At 43.4% G+C, this 22,068-nt stretch overlaps 1 protein-coding gene across 4 annotated transcripts in view; it reads right to left on the bottom strand.

The window, feature by feature from the left end:
- LOC128837847 (charged multivesicular body protein 3) overlaps positions 1 to 17,142 on the bottom strand; it is a 66,074-nt gene extending 48,932 nt beyond the window's left edge. Inside the window, exons 1-4 of one of the 4 annotated variants that reach the window (XM_054029453.1) lie at positions 17,081 to 17,142; positions 14,922 to 15,190; positions 10,083 to 10,222; positions 129 to 244 (exon numbers count right to left, since the gene is read on the bottom strand). In XM_054029453.1, coding sequence (XP_053885428.1) covers positions 129 to 244; positions 10,083 to 10,222; positions 14,922 to 15,147 — 482 coding nt within the window. In that variant the 5' untranslated portion in view covers positions 15,148 to 15,190; positions 17,081 to 17,142. Of the gene's footprint in view, positions 1 to 128; positions 245 to 10,082; positions 10,223 to 14,921; positions 15,550 to 17,013; positions 17,030 to 17,080 lie in introns of those variants that run through there. The other 3 variants (XM_054029452.1, XM_054029451.1, XM_054029455.1) reach the window with 3 other exon arrangements.
- Between the last annotated feature and the right edge of the window lie 4,926 nt (positions 17,143 to 22,068).

The raw sequence follows: 22,068 nt of genomic DNA, 5'->3' as shown, positions 1-22,068 counted from the left end.
GTGAAGATAAAAACCTGCAGGTAGCAGCCTTTTGTCATGGCTACCTTTACAACAGAAGGCATTCCAGTTAGAATCCAACTATACTTTAAGACATCTTACGGATTTAAATCACCCTTTAAAGAACATACCTGGGGTCACTGGAGCAGTTAAAAGTGCCTGTCCGTATTCCAAACCTTGAAACTTTCTTCACCATTTTTTCCCAATGGACTTTACCCACAAGAGGACTTCTATCATTCGCTATCACCTATTGCCAAAGGGGGAAAAAAGCTTTAGTCCCAGAAACAAACTTAAATCAACGTTTACGACATCTGCTCTCCTACAATTAAGTTCACTTTTAATGAAAACAGAAACCGGTTCATCCTCAATATTTCATTTCCTCCAGAATATACTAAAGATTTCATTCTGAAGTTTTGTCTATCCCTAGCTAAATGACTGTGTTTGGTAAGTGAAGCTGTAACATTGGTAGTAGGAGTATAATGGTTTCTTGCCAAGAGAAAAACATGTCAGGGACATGACAACTAATATAATTATTTGCTACATACCAAAGCTTCTAACATTTAATAGCAGCCTTGCAAAACTCATTAAAATTTACCAGCCCAGGTACAAAAATATGCTTGCTCTTTACCACAGTGAGGAAAATGTTAGTGATACATTACTCACCAGTCTCTCCTCTCTATCCCAATGAAAAACTAAAACCTACCCAAAAGAAGTTGACCCAGAGCAAGTAGAATTATACATAGCTGCTTTAGACTACACACAACCATTACCATATTAGACTCCCTTAAGCCATTTGCCAAAGGAGGCAATGCTGTCTAGTGATTAGATCCACAGATCGGCACCTAGGAATTTAATTCCAACTCTACCAGTCACTTACTCTAGGACTGTATGTAACTACTCCATGCCTCATTTGCAACATGAGGCTTCTTCCCCATTTGCAACATGAGGTTAATACTTAATTCACAGAGAGGTTCCAAGGCTTAGTTAATAATGTCTATAAAATGCTCAGAGCCTCTTTGATCAAAGGTGCCACAAATAAATGATTAAACACTCATCATCTGACTTATCAAAACCGAGGGAAAGAAAGAGAGTGTTAAAATACTGCCTGCAAGCTGCTGACAGGTAATTTTAAGTTATATGATTGATCACGAATCAATCAGTGTGACATTACAGTATCTACACACATTGCTTATTTTAGAAATGCTTAATATGCCCTAAAAGCTGACTGGTTGTCACTTTCTAAATGATTTCAGACTTCATTTTAAAACTCACGTTTGTCAAGTGTTTATTTTAATAAACACAGTAAAAGTGGTCCCAATGATCATCTGACCTAACAGTCGGAAATTTCACACACACTGCAAAAGTTGCTATCTCCATCATGATTAGCCACCCTATGTTGCTCGTGCAGGAGGCTGCATAGTCATTGTGAGCAAACATTAGGATAATTGAAACATAATTAAAGATTGGATGGCCAGAACCAAAAACCCTAAGACAGCCAGAAACACTCTTCCATTGTATAGGGAAAAAACAAGGCTGTCGGCCGTCCAGAGGACAAATATATTTTAACATTACATAAAAGCGAAACACTACTTCACTGTCTCTCCCACTTCCATACTGCACTATACAATTACTTGTAATGACCGCCAAGAAAATACAACAGTCACTAGTAGGCGTCAGTGCAATTTGGCTGTTTGCACTGATTGCACCATTACAGCACAGTTGCATTATGTTCAAGTGACAAAAAGGCTTCTCTGTTAGAATTGGTTATTTATTTGCACTAGAGAATGAACACATTATTAGTGGTTTTAAACCATGACGGATCTAGTTAAAAAACTAATTTACAACATGGTTTTGCAAAATGAAGTTTTGCCAGCACATCTTGGAATTGTGTCTTTTGTTTTGTTTTCTTTGTAAAATACTAAGATGGCAAAGAGCCATATATTGCAGCCACTCTGCACAGTGAACACCTGCTGACATCACTAGTTCAGTGCACAGACAGGGTAGGATTTTATCCTCTATGCATCACATTTCATGCTATACGTGTTCATAATCTGCAAACGGATATCAGTTTGAATGGGAATTAATGTAATAAAATTTACATCATAATAGTCCATTAGGGATTTAATGTGTCAAGAGGACCCAGTATGATAACAAAAGTACTGTGTTAACCAACAATCCTGTATATATTAAAGATTATATGCATAGTCTGAGTCTAAATACAGGTGAGAAGGGTTGGTTGAGGTTACACAGTCCAGATCACTGATATCTGTATATGGAATAGAGAAGACAAATTGCTGTCATGTAGCAACTAGTCAGGTAGAGTAGTGAGGCAACTTGGAGAGACATGATAGTCCAGTAGTTAGGGCACTAGCCTGGGAGATGTGGATTCAATTCCATGCTCTGCCACAAAGTGCCTGTGTGACCTTGGGTAAGTCATTTAGTTTCTCTAAGCCTCAGTTCATCTACAGAATTGAAGGGATAATTATTTTAAAAGATGATGAGATGCTCAGATACTATGATAATAGGTACCATCTATGTACTTGAAGATAGACCGGTGATCCCACTGATAAATGAAAAGTATGAAAGCAGAATTAAAGTTAGTATTGGATCGTTAATTATTTCCAGACTTCTGATGCTTAGGTTTTTTAATTACAACATTTTAAAAAACAAAAAGATACATGTCTATTATAACATTGTATTAATATTCTAATATACAATAATATTGTTTTAAGATATTACTTAAAATTAAAAAATAGAATTAATATAGAAATATACAATATGGCAACAATGTAAAATCCTGTAGATTTTGACAGGAAATTGCACAATAAAACTTGCAATACAATAGCTTTGTTGACATTGGATTAGAGTGAAAGGTCCCAAACGATTTCAAGTGAAGTCTCAATGAAAATGTGTCTCAAAATTATGGGGCAAAGAGACCAAAAGGCCTTTAAGAACAGATATTTGGATGAGTAAGGTATAGATGCCTAGAACAACATCAGTAGGAAGTGGCTCTCCCTTTACCCCAACATGAAAGCATCTCAGACAATTGTGCAGCCAAATGGTTTCTCCATCATTAGCTAATCAGTATAGTTGCTATTTGCTTTGCCAATTGCCCTTATAAGGGTTTTTTTTTAAACTTTATGATTATTCCACTATAAGTCCCATACAAGTGTTGAAGGGTTTGATATAAGCCAATGAATTTGAGGAAATTAAACACTCCTAAACTGTCCAGATCAGCTGCTGTCTCTACGCAACATAGAAAGATCACTCCCTGTTCCATTAGCCCAGAAATACACAAACATGAGTACAGCAGGGTAGCAGCATAAATTCTAAATTTCATTTCTGCTATTGGTTTAAGCCAGATATCCTTCATGCTATTTCATGCAGAGTTTTTTGCAGGTCATTATAATAATATCTAGTCCCTCATTAAATTTCCAAGAAGATGTGCAAACATCACAAGAATGTGAATGAAGGATCAAGCAGTTGACAAATGAAGACAAGAACTACATTTAATTATAAAACTTTGGTATCGTCTCCAGTACAGTATGTTATTTTAGCATTTTTGATTACTAAAAGATCCCCCCCCCCCCCCGCCCACACACACACACACCGTAGTTATGAGACATAGGATAAAAACGTTCTGTGCATTTGAGGCACAAGAGGGATTATGATGAGATGCAGGAGAGGGATTAGGTATATTTTGATACAAAAAACATTAAAATAAGATTAGACAATTTTAATGATAAATAATGCTTTCATCATATCACATACAGAATAAGGTATAATGCATGCTAATTTAAAACAGGGTGGATTTGATTTAAATCATTATTTAAATCACTAGTCAGGAAGACTCGATTTAATCATGATTTTCTACCTAAAAGTGCATTCTTGTTGGTTGTTATAACCTTAATACATATTCTTCACAACTCAGAGATAGATGAAGTTTCATTTTTAGAGGTACACACTATACATTTTTAAACAGTGATTTATTTTGAAAACTTTTCAGATTAGTTTTACAGCTATATAAGAAAATGAATGAGTGTTTGGTTATTTCATTTACCAAAGGTAATTGAAGCAGATATTTATGAAGTCATTGGGAGGTGAACTATCTCCAATTCAACAGGTTAATAATTAATATTTGGATGATTTTCTTGCCATGCTGCATTAGGAGGAGAACATCACCAGACAGACATTTAAATTGTTTTATTTAACTAAAACAACAACATTAAGTAGTCTGGATTTTTTTCATCAACAGCAAACATATAATATTTTAACAAAACAAGCATATATCCCTCCTTTCTCACATTTAGCTCCAGGCTTCTTCTCCTTGTCCAGATCTATTCCGCCCTCAACAATCTTCTATTCATTGAACTTTTTAAACTTTGCACTTTTAGAGAGAGAGGTAAGGGATTGACTCTGTGTACACAAATTTGCAGAGGGACAATAGAGTTGAGGTCTGTTATTTCTCACCTCTATATATTATTTAATTTATTTATTTTAAAACATTTTTCCTGTTAACAAGCATGTTACCTCTGGAGACACAAATCCACAGTTTGAGAACTGCAAAATTAAGCAACTAAGCATTGATTAAAGTAAGTTAATCAAGTGTGTGACCCGGGTCCTAGTGGGGAGCCAGCTGTGGTCACTCAATTAGGGTGAACTGCAAAGAATGGGGCAGACAATCTCCATAAAGCTGGTGGATATTTCAATACTTCGATTCACCAAACCAGCATAAAACAGCTTCTTTATTACCTTACTGGTTACTCAGATGGTATCTTCTAGACTGAGCACCGAGGTCCATTGGGTAGATAGAAAGATTAACCTAAATAATCTATACAGAAGCCTGTGGAACCCCATAAGATTGGGTCCCTAATCCATGAACTATTGGAACTCATTTACAAAACTTTTCTTAAATATTACATGACTATATTGTCTCATAGTATAGAATTAGAATTTATAATCCCATGAGGAGATATCTTTGAGCTATAATGTATCTTAATTAAAACTATCTTTCGAAGAAAAAAACTATCAAAATTTTTTTTTTAAAATCATTGATTTTTATCCATCCTGATTTAAAATGTAGTACTTTATCAAGAACACAGGGTGACTAAAGTTGTTTGACTGAAGAATCCCAATGTTGTTGTAGCTGTGTCGGTCCCAGGATATTAAAGACACAAAGTGGGTGAGGTAATACCTTTTATTATTAACCAATAAATAAACCAATCTGATCTCTCTTGTACCTAGCTATGACTCTCTGAGTACGTTTCCCAGACCTGAAGAAGAGCTCTGTGTGAACTCAAAAGCTTGTCTCTCTTTAGGGTGACCAGATGTCCCGATTGTATAGGGACAGTCCCGATTTTTGGGTCTCTCTCTTATATAGGCTCCTATTACCCCCCCACCCCCATCCCAATTTTTCACACTTGCTGTCTGGTCACCCTCTCTCTCTTACTAACAGAAGTTGGTCCAATAAAAGATATTACCTTACCCACTTGAATCTCTAAAGGAACCCAAAGCATTTTACAAACTAATATGGAGCCTACTTGGGGATCATTTCACCTATCTATGGTGAAACAGCAGCTGTTTGAAATAAATACCAACTTAAAAGAAAAAAGGGGACTGAACAGGGGTCTGACATCTGAGAAGAGTGCACTAACCACTGAGTTCTAGATATTCTGAAAAGGCCTCCCCCAGTCTCTTATGTTAAAGCTCTTCCGTTGTGGATAAATACTTAAAGTCACTGGGCCAGAGAGAGAGAGAAAGAATGACTTTGTAGTCAGATGGTTAGGGCGCCCCCTTGGAGGATGGAGACCCAGGGACCAGTCCCCCGTTCCAATTACTCAAAGTATTTATATACAGTAGAACAGCTTCTACTGGAGACTAGGAGCCCTACATCAGAATATCCCATTGCTTAATGGTTAGAGCACTCTCCTGAGGGATGGGAGACCACCTGTTCAAATTCTTTCCCTGCTTCTGGCAGAGGGGTGAATTGAACCTGAGTCTCCCACATCCCAGGTGAGTACTCTAACCACTGGTTTAAAAGTTATAAGATGGGCACCACCTTCTCCTCCTCTCCCCTCAGATTTTGAATGGGACCTGATCTAATAGGCAGCCTCTGAGCATACCTACTGAATCAAGGGTGACCATACGTCCTGTTTTGGCCCGACAGTCCCTTTTTTTAAGCCCTGTCCTAGCTGTCCCGACTTTTTTGGCAAAAGCAAACGCCCAGTTTTGTAAAAAAAGTGGGGTGCAGAGAAATGTGTGTGGGGGGGGGAGCGGTGATTCCAGTCCCGCACAAAGTGGGAGACAGGGCTCAGGCAGGGTTCGAGCAAGCAGCAACTCTAGCCTCATCCTGACGCGAGGAGAAGGCAGGGCTTGGGCGCGCAGCAACACCAGCCCCACGTGGGGGTTGGGGTGGAGTGGGGCACCTCAGGCTAGCCTCACCCGGTGTTCTCTTTTCCCTTTGGGAAATATGGTCACCCTAATCTGGCTCCATCTGCAAGTTAAGCAGACAAATGCTCATCTTCCCTGTTTGTGAATTGCTCTGGGCCTTAAGCAGGAGATAGGTGTCTGAATGCCTAGAGTGAGGCATAAGCATGCATGTTCAGAGGCAAAACCTTAGGTGATTAGGGAACTTTTACCCTAAGGCTTGAATGAGTTCCCTGGAAGTCTTGTGGATTGCAGTGGACTCTAAAACGGGAACTTAGGTGCCTAAGTACCTTTGTGAATCTAGACATAAAAGACTATTTCCATTGGAAAAGACATAAGTGATATATAAATAACAGCCTTCTTTGTAAGAGTGGAGAACTTCTACTCAGCTCTCTTTAAAATGCAAGAACAAGAGAGCACCTGATTAGTTAAAAGGCAAATATAAAAGTTAAAACCTTGTGTGCAAAACACAAAAACAAGAACCTCCCAAAACACAAAAAAGCTTGGCTGAATAATGTAATGTGGCAACAAACAGCTTAAATTCAGAAAAGACTTCAACATTTTACATGAATTAGAACATCCTTTGCAGCTGCCCTTTGACAGTCCTTATTTCATTCTAGCTCTCCTTATGTTTTCATGCCATAAGCTAATCAGCAGCTGAAGCCTAGAAGTTTCCTTTTCCTCTCCACATTCATGGTATGTTGTTGTACAGGTATATTGTGAGGGTTTCACAACTTCCTCTGACACTTCCAACAATGGCTACGGTCAGAGACAGGAGACCTGATCAGAAGGGTTTTGCAGGTCTGTCCATTTATGGTATATGGCAGTAGTTAGGCCACAGACCTGACAACACATACATGATACTCAACATCGTTTAAAGAGGCATTTTATCTGTAGATGACTTGCTGTATATTTGAGAGTCATAATGTAACAATGATATTGGAATCACTCTCATGTCACCAGGCATGAGGAAATTCTACAACCTGTCTGCAGAGCTGAGGCTGTAGCAGGAGGGATAAGAGGAAGCGAGAGTGCCACACACCAATCCTACATCAACATGGTTATCAATATGGTAAACTGCACTGGCCTCAGCTCTCGGAGTTGCGGCTTATCTTCCTTGTCAACCAAAGAGGAAATGCCACATCAGCAGCTGGCAAGTCAGAAACAGAGGAATAAAAGGAAAGAGGTGATGAGCTCATACAAGAGAAAGAATGCTCCTGCTCCAGGGACTCCAAGGAAGCTCCCCGGAGAAGTACCAGGCACTTTGACATATGCAGCGATTGAGGAAGGTGAGATTGCTTGTATTGATGTAGATTATCTTGGATGCTTTGTGTAAGAGTTTACAGAAAAACAAGGAGCATAGCCACAAAATACTTGACATTTCTTTGCATACTGACTTTCATCTGTTTCTTCAAATGTTTATATTGCTGGCCCTAAACAATACACTCAGATACAACTCACAGATAAACCTGTCTTAAGTGAGCCCTCACTTGACCAGCCTTTGCACCCACCAGTTTCAGGAAAAATCTAACATCTCCGAATTTTTTCTGTGCCATTATGTACGCATGGGAAAGACTCCCGGGGGGACAACAACAAACAAAACCAAAAAAAAGTGTAGACCCACTACCTTATCCTCTTTCAAAACCCACTTTAAGACCGTCCTCAATTGTAAAGCCTACAAAACACTGGCTGGGCACGTGGTGAGCTGTGACTGTCATTCTTCCCCTGCTTCATTACAGTAGCCAAAGTTGACTGGAGATCCAGGGACTGTACCCTGATAGGAATCCCAGCTCCTTTCTGTTTCCTAGCAATTAGTGCTGGCAATGTGGGGGAAAAGAAGGTAGGCAGGGGCGGCTCCAGGCACCAGCGCAGCAAGCGCATGCCGGGGGCGGCCTGGCGGTCGCAGTGAGGGTGGGAGTCGGGTGGCCTTTGGCGGCATGTCTGCGGGAGGTCTGCTGGTCCCGCGGCTTCGGCGGCAATTCGGTGGCGGGTACGCCGAAGCTGCGGGACCGGCAGATCACCCGCAGAAACACCGCTGAATCCGTGTGACTGCGGATCGCCCGCAGGTGTGTCACCGAAGGCCGCCTGACTGCCATGCTCGGGGCGGCAAAAAACAGAGGTAGGGTTGGCATCTTCCCTGGGCACTGCCCATGAACACTGGAGCCCCTATTTTTATTACTGATCTGTACCTAGAGAGTTTAGTCCTCTGGCTATTAGCTGTCTGGTTAAATTTTCAAGCCCTACATATATATGGCTCAGAGTGGCCAATTAGATGGAGAGGAGCAGTACAGATTGATCGGATAAGTAGGGGAGAAAACAAGTATGATAAAGAGATTTGAGAAAGAAAGGAGACACAGAAAATATAGGGAAACAAAAAGTAGAGGCCACAATGTAGAGTAAGAAATGTGGGAGGGGAGGAGAGGGAGAGAGAGAGAGAAACACAATGAAAACAGTTCAGAAAGTCATATACCACAAGCTTTTACTAGAACAAAAAAATGGAGAGAAACCAAGAATGGAAAGGAGATACTACAGCTTTCTTGCTTTTATTCTGTAGGACTGGGCAAATACTATTTAGCAAACATGCTATGCTATTCAATTAGCTGCACTGGATCAAATAATTTATTCAACGATTTTTATTTTTGCAGTAACCGTGACCAACTCTATAGCTGGTCAAATATTATTCAAAAATACCAGTTATATTCAAATAATTATTTCTAATATAGTCTACTATTTGATCAGTCATAGTAATAAAGAACTACATTTTTAAAATGTATTAAGTAAGCTGATGAATAATACGTTGCAATCAAATTCAGTATGCAATTGACAGTACGCAACCAATTTTATTCCTTTAAAATTGTTGGTGGTGACCTTTGGGAAGGTGGCAACACACATTTTTTTATCCTGCCCTGTCGGGGTCAAGTACATTTCCCCCCCAAATCCCTATCTTTTCCTACTGGAATGTTACAGTGCATATACATAACGTACAATGGCAAATTCTTACAGTACCTGGCTATATTCCAGTGTAGTGTGTACACTTAAGAACAAATATGTATTACTGTGTTATTTACTGATTCTATATTATAGTATACTGTTTACAAGGAACATTTAATACCTATACCTATCTCATAGAACTGGAAGGGACCCTGAAAGGTCATCGAGTCCAGCCCCCTGCCTTCACTAGCAGGACCAAGTACTGATTTTGCCCCAGATCCTAAGTGACCCCCTCGGGGATTGAACTCACAAACCTGGGTTTAGCAGGCCAATGCTCAAACCACTGAGCTATCCCTCCCCCAACTGTTTAATGAGAAACAGTTATGATATTCGGTCACTTCCTATCCTATCTGCTCTCACACAGGTTAGTTCTCCAGTGCTTGTTACCTTGGAGAACCCTTCTGGGGTTTTGCCTTGTTCCATAGAGTCAAATACAGTCTCTTAGCACACTCAGACCCTACGTGTTGCTATTAGATGAACTAGTCTCCAAAAATAACTTCTCCTTTGAAAAAAGCAACAGAGGGTCCTGTGGCACCTTTAAGACTAACAGAAGTATTGGGAGCATAAGCTTTCGTGGTTAAGAACCTCACTTCTTCAGATGCAAGTGAAGCATATTCTCCTTTGAAGCATATTTTAGCTACGATAAAAACTAGAAAAATTTCCAATACCTGTACCAGCCAGATACCATCCTTTGTGTCTTCTACAAGCTCATAGAAGTGCATTTCACCACTGAAGTTTGTACTGGAAACTGATTCAGAGGCCTCTTCTTCCTTGAGGGCAGAATAGAGTTCACCCTCCATGAGGTCTCCTGTAGAATGGACAGAAGGGAAAAAACAGTTACACTACATTTGATAAAGGTCACATTAATCAAAAATATTCTGATACGAAAGCCATTTCTTTGTCAGATAGTGAAGATGTTGTTAATTACATTTTACACAGCTGGGTGCAGCATCACTTCAGTCCAGGGACAATTAAAACTTTATTCTTAATTTATTCGTTTATGTATTCATGCTGTTAACACACACCAATTTTAGCTGTCAATAAGCCATGAGACATGAACATTACACAGATATACTCTACATATATAATTGGACTACTGAAAAACAAACAAATGTATTCTCAGCCTCATAAGTCCCTGTTGATGTTGTCTGACATTTGCAGTACTACATTGGAAGACATCAATTTTAGTTTAGATGTCTTCTCCTTTATTTTACGTGAAATTTAGTTCTATAGTGAACAAAGAGATCACGCAAAAGACAAATTGTTAAAACTGCCAATTTGGAATTCTAAAAACCTGTCTAATCAATAACACTATAATTAGAATTTTACTTACAGTGGGATAATCCAAAGTAGCTTTTACACAGCTAGCCTAAGGTTAAATTATTCCACTCTAAAAATTGATTTATTCTATTTACAAAGTAGTAAACATTTCCTAAGAACTTCAAGCCTAGCAACATTATTTGTTTCCTTAAAACAACGTGTATAAACTTATTTGATAATCTCTCTTTTGTTATCTCATTTCCTTTCCCATACTTTCTTTTAGAGACATTACAAACCAGATAGTTTAATACAGTAACTGCTATAATGTTATTCGGTATTAACAATCTCTTGAAAACATTTTTTTTGTAAACAAAGAAGTTGTTTCTTACAGAACGTATGAAATTTAGAATTAAAGTAGAACCTCTTGGTAGTTAGAAAGCTATGAACTTCATTGAGAGACATCTCATGATTTAAAGCCCCCAAAAAAAGAGGGGGGGGGGGGGAAATGTTACAAAACTTAATCATAGGAGTGTTTCTGTGACATTAAAAAAAAAAAAAATCAGACAACATTTTGGTTGGAGTTAAACATTCCCCTTCAGTGTTTGCACCCAAACATTACAACTTCATGAAAGTATGTGAGCCAAAAAGCAAAAGTGACAAGCAACATTGACTAATCAGTTGTCACTGTTCAAACCAGGGAAGTAATTAAAAAAAAAAAGTAACTAAACAAGGTAAATGGTGAAAAGCAAGTTAGATTTTTAAAGTGTCAGTGTTAATGGTATCAGCAATTAATAACAACAATTTTTTTTAAGTCAAAGGGACCCGAATCTCCTCTCACTTTCACTAGTGTAAATTAAGAATCAATCCATGCTAGTCTTTTTCTTTCTGCCCAAACACTCTTTGAGGTCCTAGCTCCCATCTTGATTACTGTTGCATCTTCTCCATCCTCCCCCTCTCCTACACCCACATCCCCTTGACAATCATTTTAAAAATAGCTGCTGAAATTATCTTCCTTGCCTGTTACTCAGTCCACATCAGCCCTATCTCCACTGCCTCCCAACCCCATTCGCCATATCACATTCTAATTTCACATCCTCATCATCAAGGCCCTTCTACAACACTGCACTTCTTTACTGGTCTGCTCAATCGTTATGTTGCTTGCCACCTTCAAAGATGCCAACCTCATCCTTTCTCAGCTTCTCACACAAACATTTCCATGCCTAATTCCCAACTGAATTTTGTACATGTGACGCTCTTATGTCTAGAGCTATAAAACCACTACACTACCCTCTCCTCGAGACCCACCTCTGAAGCAACACCTGTAAGAAACCAGTCAGATTGCTAGGTTGAGGAGCACATAGGGAAAGCTGGCACATTATTATAAAGATTAACATATTTGTTGGTATCCTTCTCTTCTCCTAGGGCCGGTCTACACTGGGGGGGGGGGGGAGAAGGGGGATGGAAATCGATCCAAGATACGCAACTTCAGCTACGCTATCGAAGTATCTTGGATCGAATTACCTGGGGTTCACATGGCGTGGGATTGACAGCCGCGGCTGCCCCCTCGACTCCACTACCGCTGCTCGCTCTGGTGGAGTTCCGGAGTCGACGGTGAGCACGTTCGGGGATCGATATATCGCGTCTTAACGAGACGCGATATATCGATCCCGGATAAATCAATTGCTACCCGCCGATACGGCGGGTAGTGAAGATGTACCCCTAGACTCAGTGGTTCAGAAGCCAAATTAGCTATCAACATTATCCAAAAGAGCCACAGTAACGTGAATTTATTGTTTCTTTAATATTATATATTATTATTCTTACAGCAAAATGATGGACAAAGTATTATTATTTTATCAACTAAAATGGGTTAATAACATAGTAAGAGCATCCTGATTGATTAATAATTAAATCACACAGTGTTTTAATATCGTGTGAGGCAAAGAGCCATAGGAGACACATTAAAGAGCCACTTGCGGCTCATGAACCTAGGCCTGAGTATCACTGGGCTAGATTCACAAAGGGACTTAGGCGTTGTGATGCTGAGCGTTGCAATGCTTAACGCCTAGGTGTCTAGGAAATTGCTGTGATTCACAAAGACAGAGTTAGGTGCTCAGGCTTCTTATAACAGAGGGAGATAGGCACCAAGGAATGGAGTTCACAAAAGCCAGCAGCGAGATGAGGAGCCAACTAAGCTAGCCAATTGGAGATGCATCTGTCCTAAGCCATGCCCCTCTCAGGGAGTTCCGTGCCTAAGTCCAGGGGCTGGAGAGAAGTGCCTATCTCTGCTTGGAATTCTCCGCTGTGAACCCTCTCCTGAGTCAAGTGTTTAAGGTATTTCTTACAAAAAGTTGGAGCTGGGGGAGAGGAAGAGCTCCCTCATAACTTTTAGTCCAATGGTTAGGGTATTTGCCTGGTGTGCCTGTGACCCTGTGCTTCGATTCTCCCCCACTGCCTGATGGCAATGGTGCCTGATGGCTGATCTGCCACTTGCTGTTCCACTTTGGATAAGTAATTAAAGAGTCAATGGGCAAGAGAGAAACAGAGCACACACAAGTGTGTAAATAGACAACACTGTACATAGAAAAAAAAACTGTCTACGTACATATGAAACAAACTGAACTTAAAAGATAAATCAATACAGGTGGCTTTAAATCTTACTAAAATATGTAGAATCTGTTTGGCCCACACAAGGTTGTGCTTAGGTTTGTGTGGCCCTCTTGTGTAATAAGGCTGGGTACCACTGCCTTAACCATGGGCTAAAATTTATATGGGAACACCTACCACCATCATGGGCCATTTTGAGTGCAGTTGGATATGCTCAGAGCAACTGGATCAGGCCCCACAGCTGAGTTAGGTGGAGGAGCATTTATCTTCCCTCAGCTAATGAATTGCACTGGGGCTCAGGCGCCCAGACATCTAGAGTGAAGCACCAGTGTACATGCCCGGAGGCAGAAACATAGGCACCTAGGGAACTTTTCCTGCAAAAATTTGGGTGCTGAGTGAGTTTAGGCACCTACAGGGTTAGGTGACAGCGGAGCGGAAATTTTGTAAATACCAGTGGTAACTGGATTTTACGCACCTAAAGTGGCAGTTAGATGCCTAAGTCCCTTTGTGAATCTAGCACCATAGGTCACTTGTCTTTTTAGACAGCAGGCTCTTTGGCTCAGGAGTTAGTTACATCTGTGTGTTTGTGTTTATGCAGCACATAGCACATCAGAATGTTGGTCCTAATTGGGGTCTTCGAGCACTATGGTAATATAAATGGTAAGTTAGAGGAATTCCACCAGGGCAAGACTAGTGTTACCAAAATTAGGCCCATGACAGTGTCCTTTTAATGGGTTAATATTTTGGCCTATATAGTTACATTGCTGAGGACTAGAGTAGCCAGGAGGATGCAGAATGGGAGAAAAAAAAAGTTTGACTTTTAGAAGCAAAGCTGACAGCATACTTCCTACCATGCAAACATAATCTAACATTCAGGTTCAACCCCCCTCAGCAACTCAGACTAACTTCTCTGAAATATTCTCTTTCGTGTAAGCAAAACCTTTGCTCTGTAACTAGTCTACTGAATATAGAAGGCCTATTTTCTTGACAGATGGTATAATATGATATTCACATTTACAACTTGTGTTAGAAATTTAATATATTTCACAGTTCTACAGCTTTTTGAATGATCTCTTACATTTATCACACTAATATTTTATTATTTGGTTGACCAAGACAACTGGTTGGTTATTTAAATTCTGCTTGGCAAGCTGTTAACCCATAAAGGTGGACACAAGATTGAGAAATAGAAATGTGTACTGCATATAACATTTTGACAAGACCTGAAAAACTGAGGCTCTGTCCCCTCACAGTAAGCATATCATGATACTTTTCAGAAGAGTAGCATTTGCCCTGATGTCCTTGGCCAAAATTTCCCTCCTCCCACAATACTGTTGTAAGGCATGCCCTGTGCCAGCTGGCTGCTGTCCTACGCCCCAGAGGTGGCTGCACTTCAGTGCTGTATGTATAATCTGGAAAGCACTTAAGGATCCTTCAGTATGAAAGCTGTTTTTAGAAATGTAAGACTATTACTACTGAGATGATTTTGTTCCCCAATAAGCTCTTAATGTGTATTAAGATTTTTTTTTTATTAAATCAAGCATTCAAAAGAGATTAACTACAGAAAACCATTCCTAGGCACACAAAAAAAACCTCTCAACGTTAATGGGTGAAATATCTTCTTACGTATGATCTCTTACCTGACTTCTCCACCAGCTCCCTGACATCTTTCTTTTCCAGCAGCCCAGAGTACCCAAGCCCCCTGCACTCCAAAATGGTCTTCAGCTTCTTGAAGCTCAGGGCCACCGGGTCCACCAACTGGGTGGCAAGGAAGCCAGTTTCATACCAGACAATGGCTTCAAAAAACCTGGCCAGGACAAACAGGACCAGAAAATAGAGAAGCAAGAAAAACAGCTTCAGCCACATCTTTCCTCTCGCTGTGTGTGACTCTCTGCAGAGAGAGCCAATCCTACGAGAGAGAGAGAGATCCCAATGGAGGAGGCAGGGGGAAGGAGCGAATTATTCAGACCAATAACCCCACTGCTGCTGCTGCCTGGATCCTCCTCCTCGCCCTGGCTCCTGGGCCCGCTCCTTGCTGCCCTGGTCAGGTGTTGGGGGGAGAGAAAGGAGATCACAGGGGTGTTGGCAAGTTGGCCGGGGGAGGGTGAAAGAGGATGGGGGCTGCGCCCCTAGTGAGGCCAGGAAGGGGATGGGGATAGTGGGGGAGCTGAGGCCCCAGTCAGGCCGGGAAGGGGGAGCAGTAAGGGGGGGTAGTGGCCCCCAGTCAGGCCGGGAAGGGGGAGCAGTAAGGGGGGGGTAGTGGCCCCCAGTCAGGCCGGGAAGGGGGAGCAGTAAGGGGGGGGTAGTGGCCCCCAGTCAGGCCGGGAAGGGGGAGCAGTAAGGGGGGGGTAGTGGCCCCCAGTCAGGCCGGGAAGGGGGAGCAGTAAGGGGGGGTAGTGGCCCCCAGTCAGGCCGGGAAGGGGGAGCAGTAAGGGGGGGTAGTGGCCCCCAGTCAGGCCGGGAAGGGGGAGCAGTAAGGGGGGGTAGTGGCCCCCAGTCAGGCCGGGAAGGGGGAGCAGTAAGGGGGGGTAGTGGCCCCCAGTCAGGCCGGGAAGGGGGAGCAGTAACGGGGGTAGTGGCCCCAGTCAGGCGGGGGGGGGAAGGCTGATCTGCAGGGGTTGGGGGGAGGCGCCCCCGCTCGGGGACTCCCCGGGGCCGAACGGTCAGCGGGCCGAGACGCTGGGCCTGGCGCCTGCCCGCGAGCTCCGGGTCCCGGCCTGCCCCGCCCGGCCTGCCCCCAGCGGAGCCCGAGCCGCCGGCGGAGACATAACAAGTGACGTCGCAACCGGGGACAGCCGCGGGAGGGGCAAAGGGCGCCGGGGAGGGGGACTCTCGGGCTCCGCCCCCTCCCTGTTTCCGCCCGCCCCCGGGCGGTGCTGGGCGCTCAGCCAGCCGCCAAAGGGAGCGGAGGGGGGCAGGGCCAGAAACACAGACCCCCCCCCCCCCCCCGTGAGCGCTATTTGTAGGAGGCGATGCCCAGGCATTGCCCCCCCCCCAGCCCCGATCCCAGACAGCCCCAGGCTCCCCCGTGTTCCCGGGCCCGGACACTCATTGCCCCCCCCCCCATCTCTTCCCCAGCCCCGGACACTCATCCGCCCCCCCCATCTCTTCCCCAGCCCCGGACACTCATTGCCCCCCCCCATCTCTTCCCCAGCCCCGGACACTCATCCGCCCCCCCCCATCTCTTCCCCAGCCCCGGACACTCATTGCCCCCCCATCTCCTCCTCAGCTCCGGACACTCATTGCCCCCCCATCTCTTCCCCAACCCCGGACACTCATTGCCCCCCCCCCATCTCTTCCCCAACCCCGGACACTCATTGCCCCCCCCATCTCTTCCCCAGCCCCGGACACTCATTGCCCCCCCCATCTCTTCCCCAGCCCCGGACACTCATTGCCCCCCCCCATCTCTTCCCCAGCCCCGGACACTCAATGCCCCCCCATCTCTTCCCCAGCCCCGGACACTCAATGCCCCCCCCCCATCTCTTCCCCAGCCCCGGACACTCAATGCCCCCCCATCTCTTCTCCAGCCCCAGACACTCAATGCCCCCCCATCTCTTCTCCAGCCCCAGACACTCATTACCCCCCCATCTCTTCCCCGGACACTCACCCCCCATTTCTTCCCCACCCCCTAATTGCCCCCCATCTCTTCTCCCCTCCCCCGTTTTCTCCGGCCCCGGACACGCACCCCCCCATCTCTTCCCCAGCCCCTCATTGCCCCCCGGGAATGATTACCTCCCAGCACTTTATCCTGTGACTGGTATTATCATTTGCTAAAGCGCACGGGCAGCAGCGTGTTTACCTCGGCCCGCAGCTCCCGGGCCCCCCTAGGACTGAATCGCCACCACACCAAGCGAGCCGAGGCTGACGCGTGGGGCAGGCATGCTTGTAACACCCCGAGCCGGGCTTTTTAATAACCTCGTTGGCGATTCCGCAGCTCCCCTCCCCAACCCAGTCCCTGCTGTGACGGGCTGACACTCCCCAAACAAGGGAGCTCCAGGGCATGTGAACAGGGGTGTAACGCGAGGAGCCCGGTCCTTCCCCCTGACAGAGGCTGCTCTAGCTATAGGCAAGCTAGGCAGCTGCCTGAGGCTGCAGGTTTGGCCCAGCCACCCCTCTGTCATGATGGGGAGGTGGCTGGGTCAAATTGGGGTGGCCCTGTAACCCCATGCACCAGGTCACACTGCCACTCACTCAAATATGGCCCATCTGCTCCTCTATCATGACAGAGGGAGGGCAAATAATAATATATGGAGATATACCTATCTCATAAAACTGGAAGGGTTGAGGCCAGGCCCCTGCCTTCACTAGCATGACCAAGTACTGATTTTGCCCCAGATCGCTAAGTGGCCCCCTCAAGGATTAAACTCACAACCCTGGCTTTAGTATGCCAATGCTCAAACCACTGAGCTATCCCTCCCCCCAAATCTGCTGTCCTCTTGTGAGGAGGAGCGTCTGCAAACTGAAGTTTTGCCTAGGATGGCAGATTGTCTTGTGTGTGGCCTCTGTCTGATGGAGCTTAAGGTATGCTCCCCTCTTAGCTCACATGATTTATTCCTCTCACCCAAAGTGATAACAAGCAAGCCGAATGTTGCTGCTCCCCAGGGTGAGGCCCTAAGTACTTCTAGAGATAGGAACCCCTGCCCCAGTGATTTGCCTGAGCTGGAGTTTAATCTTTGTGCTCAGTTGGACATTAATGGTAAATTCTGTGGTGACTGACTATAGACTCTTTAATACTTTTGACATTTTAATGTTTAAGCATTTTTTTTATTTATTGAATTTTCACAATTGCAGGAAATGTGGGGGGCATCAGATATTAATTATTTAATGATAGTAGGCATTGAGATTCAAAAAATAAAATCTTTATAACCGTTAACACACAAATTGTCAACATCACATGCCAAAATATACAAAGTAGATATCCTTAAATCAAACTCTAATTAAAGTTCTCAAGCCGGATTTTTCTTACATTGCCTATTCTTTACATTTCAATTAGCAATTTTGTCATTTTGTGTGTGGATGGTGAAATTGACATTTACGAATAAAAATGTAATCTTTGCAAGCCTAAGTATAGAAAAGCCATGCAGAATCAGGCAGCTTCGGACCCCCATTTAAGTTTTGTATGAAAAGAAAAGCTTCACAAAACCACAGCACTGATGCATGTTCCATTCGTAACTCTTATCCAATAAGCCACGAGAAATCTGACCATAGGTATCTAAGTTCCTACAGCTGAAGTGGAGCTGGGACTGTGACTGCACAGGCATCTCTCCCCACAATGCCAGCCTAGCCAACAATTCAGGTGTGCGCCAAGTGGGAGAGCATTTGCTGCGTGGAGCCCCCATGGTCAACTGGGAAGATGCATTGAGCTGTCCATGGGAAGCGGATAGCTCAGTTGTTTGAGCATTGTACTGCTAAACCCAGGGTTGTGAGTTCAGCCCTTGAGGGGGCCACTTAGGGATCTGGAGCAAAATCAGTACTTGGTCCTGTTAGTGAAGGCAGGGGCCTGGACTTGATGACCTTTCAAGATCCCTTCCAGTTCTAGGAGGTGGGATATCTCTATTAATTCATTTATTTAAGCAATTAGGAAGCAGAATTTCATAAAATTCTTGGGCCTTAAAAGGGGGAAGTGTGAATACCTGGGTGCAGCACAGCATAGATCAAACTGCTGACCAGAGTGGTCAGGATGGGCATTGTGGGACACCTCATAGAGGCCAATTATAGCAACATAACCAAAGGCAGTGTCTACACTGACACTTAGTTGATTTAACTCTGCCTCAAGAAGCTCTATGCTTTTCATCGAGGTGGTTTTATTTTGCCGGCAAAGCAGGAGAGTTTTGTTGGCAGAAGGAGCATTGCAGTGTGTACACCGCCACTGTTTTGTCGATAAAAGCTGACTTTTGTCAACACACTGTGTAATGTAGACAAGGCCTAAAGCTCCTTAAATAATAATAGCACGGCCTACAGAAAAATAAGTCTAGCAACAGCTGTTTCAGGACACAAGCTCAACCTAATTTCTGGTGCAAGTTAGTTCACAGCCAGGGCCTCTTCAATAAGAACACCATAGATACCATTCCCCAAATTTGAACATGGCTACTCTTATCCTCAATGTACTTGCTGAGTAGAGTTCGGGTAGTCAAGAGTGGCAAGATTAATTGATTTTAGTGGTAGCTGGTCACAAGCTGAGCCTTTTGGCTTTATGACTTTCAATATAGGGAGCAAAGTTGACAGTCTTTTATTCTTACTATGTACATTTGTGAGGGGGTAGTCACGCGTAAAGATTTGAAGGGTGAACCACACAGCTCTAATACTGGACAATTAAGGACAAACTGATTTCATGAGATAGTTTGGCTAAATACTGACCCACAGAGGGGAAGACCAGCTTGAACAGAATGTACCCAGGGATCAGTTGGTACTTTAACGTTAGTCTACGAGAGGGAGGGGTTGTAATGCTCTCGCATTTTTTCTTAACATGTCACAGTCTACAAAACTTTATCAAGCTGACAAATTTCAGAGTAGCAGCCGTGTTAGGTCATCATAGGACCTAATCACATCAGCCATACCATCAGGGGCTTGTTCACCTGCACATCTACCAATGTGATATATGCCATCATGTGCCAGCAATGCCCCTCTGCCATGTACATTTGCGGAGAGACTGTCTGGTTTGGCCAAAGAATTAATGGACACAAATCTGACATCAGGAATCAAAATACTCAAAAAACAGTGGGAGAACACTTTAACCTGTCTGGTCATTCAGTGACAGACCTACGGGTGGCTATATTACAACAGAAAAACTTCAAAAACAGACTCCAACGAGAGACTGCTGAGCTGGAATTGATATGTAAACTAGACACAATCAACTCCGGTTTGAATAAGGACAGGGAATGGCTGAGCCATTACAAACATTGACTCTATCTCCCCTTGTAAGTATTCTCACACTTCTTATCAAACTGTCTGTACTGGGCTAGCTTGATTATCACTTCAAAAGTTTTTTTTCCCCTCTTACTTAATTGGCCTCTCAGAGTTGGTAAGACAACTCCCACCTGTTTATGCTCTCTGTATATATCTCCTCAATATATGTTCCATTCTATATGCATCCGAAGAAGTGGGCTGTAGTCCACGAAAGCATATGCTCTAATAAATTTGTTAGTCTCTAAGGTGCCACAAGCTGACAAATGTGAGGCATAACTTGTGGGTCTCTCTGTCAAATCTTCCATGCACTAAAGATCCATCTAAATAATGAGAAAATGACTCACTGCTGTAATGACCACTAACAGGACCAGCCCCCACACACCCCTGCCCATGCAGAAAATGGTTTGGCTACTAGCGTAGATAGGACCAAAATGTTAACAGCATTATAAAAAGCATGTTCAACCTCATCTGATGTCAGGGCCCTAACAGATTCTTTGTACCCATGCTACAACTGGTCTGCAAAGCCACAACCCTCTTCTCCTTTAAATCCCTCTTAAAGACATACTTCTTCTGAGACACTTACAAGAACCTAGCTGACTAATTAATCTATTTATCTAAAGTGAGCAGCTCAGACATATGTGGAGGGACGGGTGGGAGGAAAGCAAGAGAGAGGAGCCTACCATGTTTAATTTTAGTTACAAGTTTGTTCAGGATTTTAATAAGCAGTGGACTTATTACCATATGAACACTTTGCTCATATGTTGTATCCCTAACTGCTTGTGTGGTTTTAGGGAGTATGCTTTGCAGGGTACGGGCTGTCCAGCTCCTCATCAATTTGGAAAGCACACAGCAAAACTGTTTAATGTCAATTAAGGGAGGTGTGGTAGGTGCACATAGACAAAGCATGTCTCTAATATGGCATTTTCCTATTGTCAATAGACTAAGTGAAGCAGAACAGCACTATCTTTGCCAACAGCCTCAAAGTTAATTCCCAACTCCCCCTTCCCCCCCACATTGATTGTGTTTTTTGGTTAAAATAGTTTCTTTAGGCTTGTAGTTCAACTTTCTGGCTTTTCATATATAGTCTCATGCTGATATTTTGGCCAATAAACCAAAATATGAAACTCTGGAATATGACTGTCCTAATAGTAAGGAAACAGACATCACTACTTTTTAAAATTTGATTTTCTATCAAAGCCCAGAGATAGACTAGGCAGCAAGGTAACAATTAAACTTTCACTGCAAAGAAGTGGAGACTACCAATGTTTCTCTGTAGAGAAAGAGGGTTAGTAGAAGAGGGGCCTGTGAATCTGGCTTAGCCTCAGTAGTTGAAAGGCTCCCCCCAACACTTCTGCCTCAACTCCATTTTGCACCTAGGTGACCCAGTTAGGGGAACTGAAGCAGGAGGAGCCCTTGAAGTAGAGAGATATCAGCAGATGGAGACTAGGCTGTATCCCCCATCACATTGTGTTAAAACTTTGTAGTATAGACAAGGCCTATCAGCAAAAGCTGCCTTTTGCTGACAAAACAGGAGAGGTGTACACACTACAAAGCTTGTTTTGCTGACAAAATAAGACCACCTCGACAAGAAGCATAGAGCTTTTTGCAGCAAAGGTAAAGCAACAAAGCATCAGCGTAGACACTGCGGTTTGTTTTGTTGACATAACTGGCTCCCACCCTATTCCGGCTCCTCTGGGATATATTATTAAATTTTCGGTTGCACTTTTCCCCTCACCTGTTCATCTACTCACTCCCTATCCGTAGCCCCACAAAGTCGCAGGACCTCTGTCAACCTCCTTCTAGCCCTGGCCAAAATGGCCATCTACAAAACCAGGGAGAGGAGGTTGGCCGACGGCGTTTCCTGCGACTGTGGGGCCTATT

The sequence above is a fragment of the Malaclemys terrapin genome, chromosome 5, assembly GCF_027887155.1.
Source record: "Malaclemys terrapin pileata isolate rMalTer1 chromosome 5, rMalTer1.hap1, whole genome shotgun sequence".
Lineage (NCBI taxonomy): Eukaryota > Metazoa > Chordata > Testudines > Emydidae > Malaclemys > Malaclemys terrapin.
This window is presented reverse-complemented; position numbering and strand designations above follow the sequence as displayed.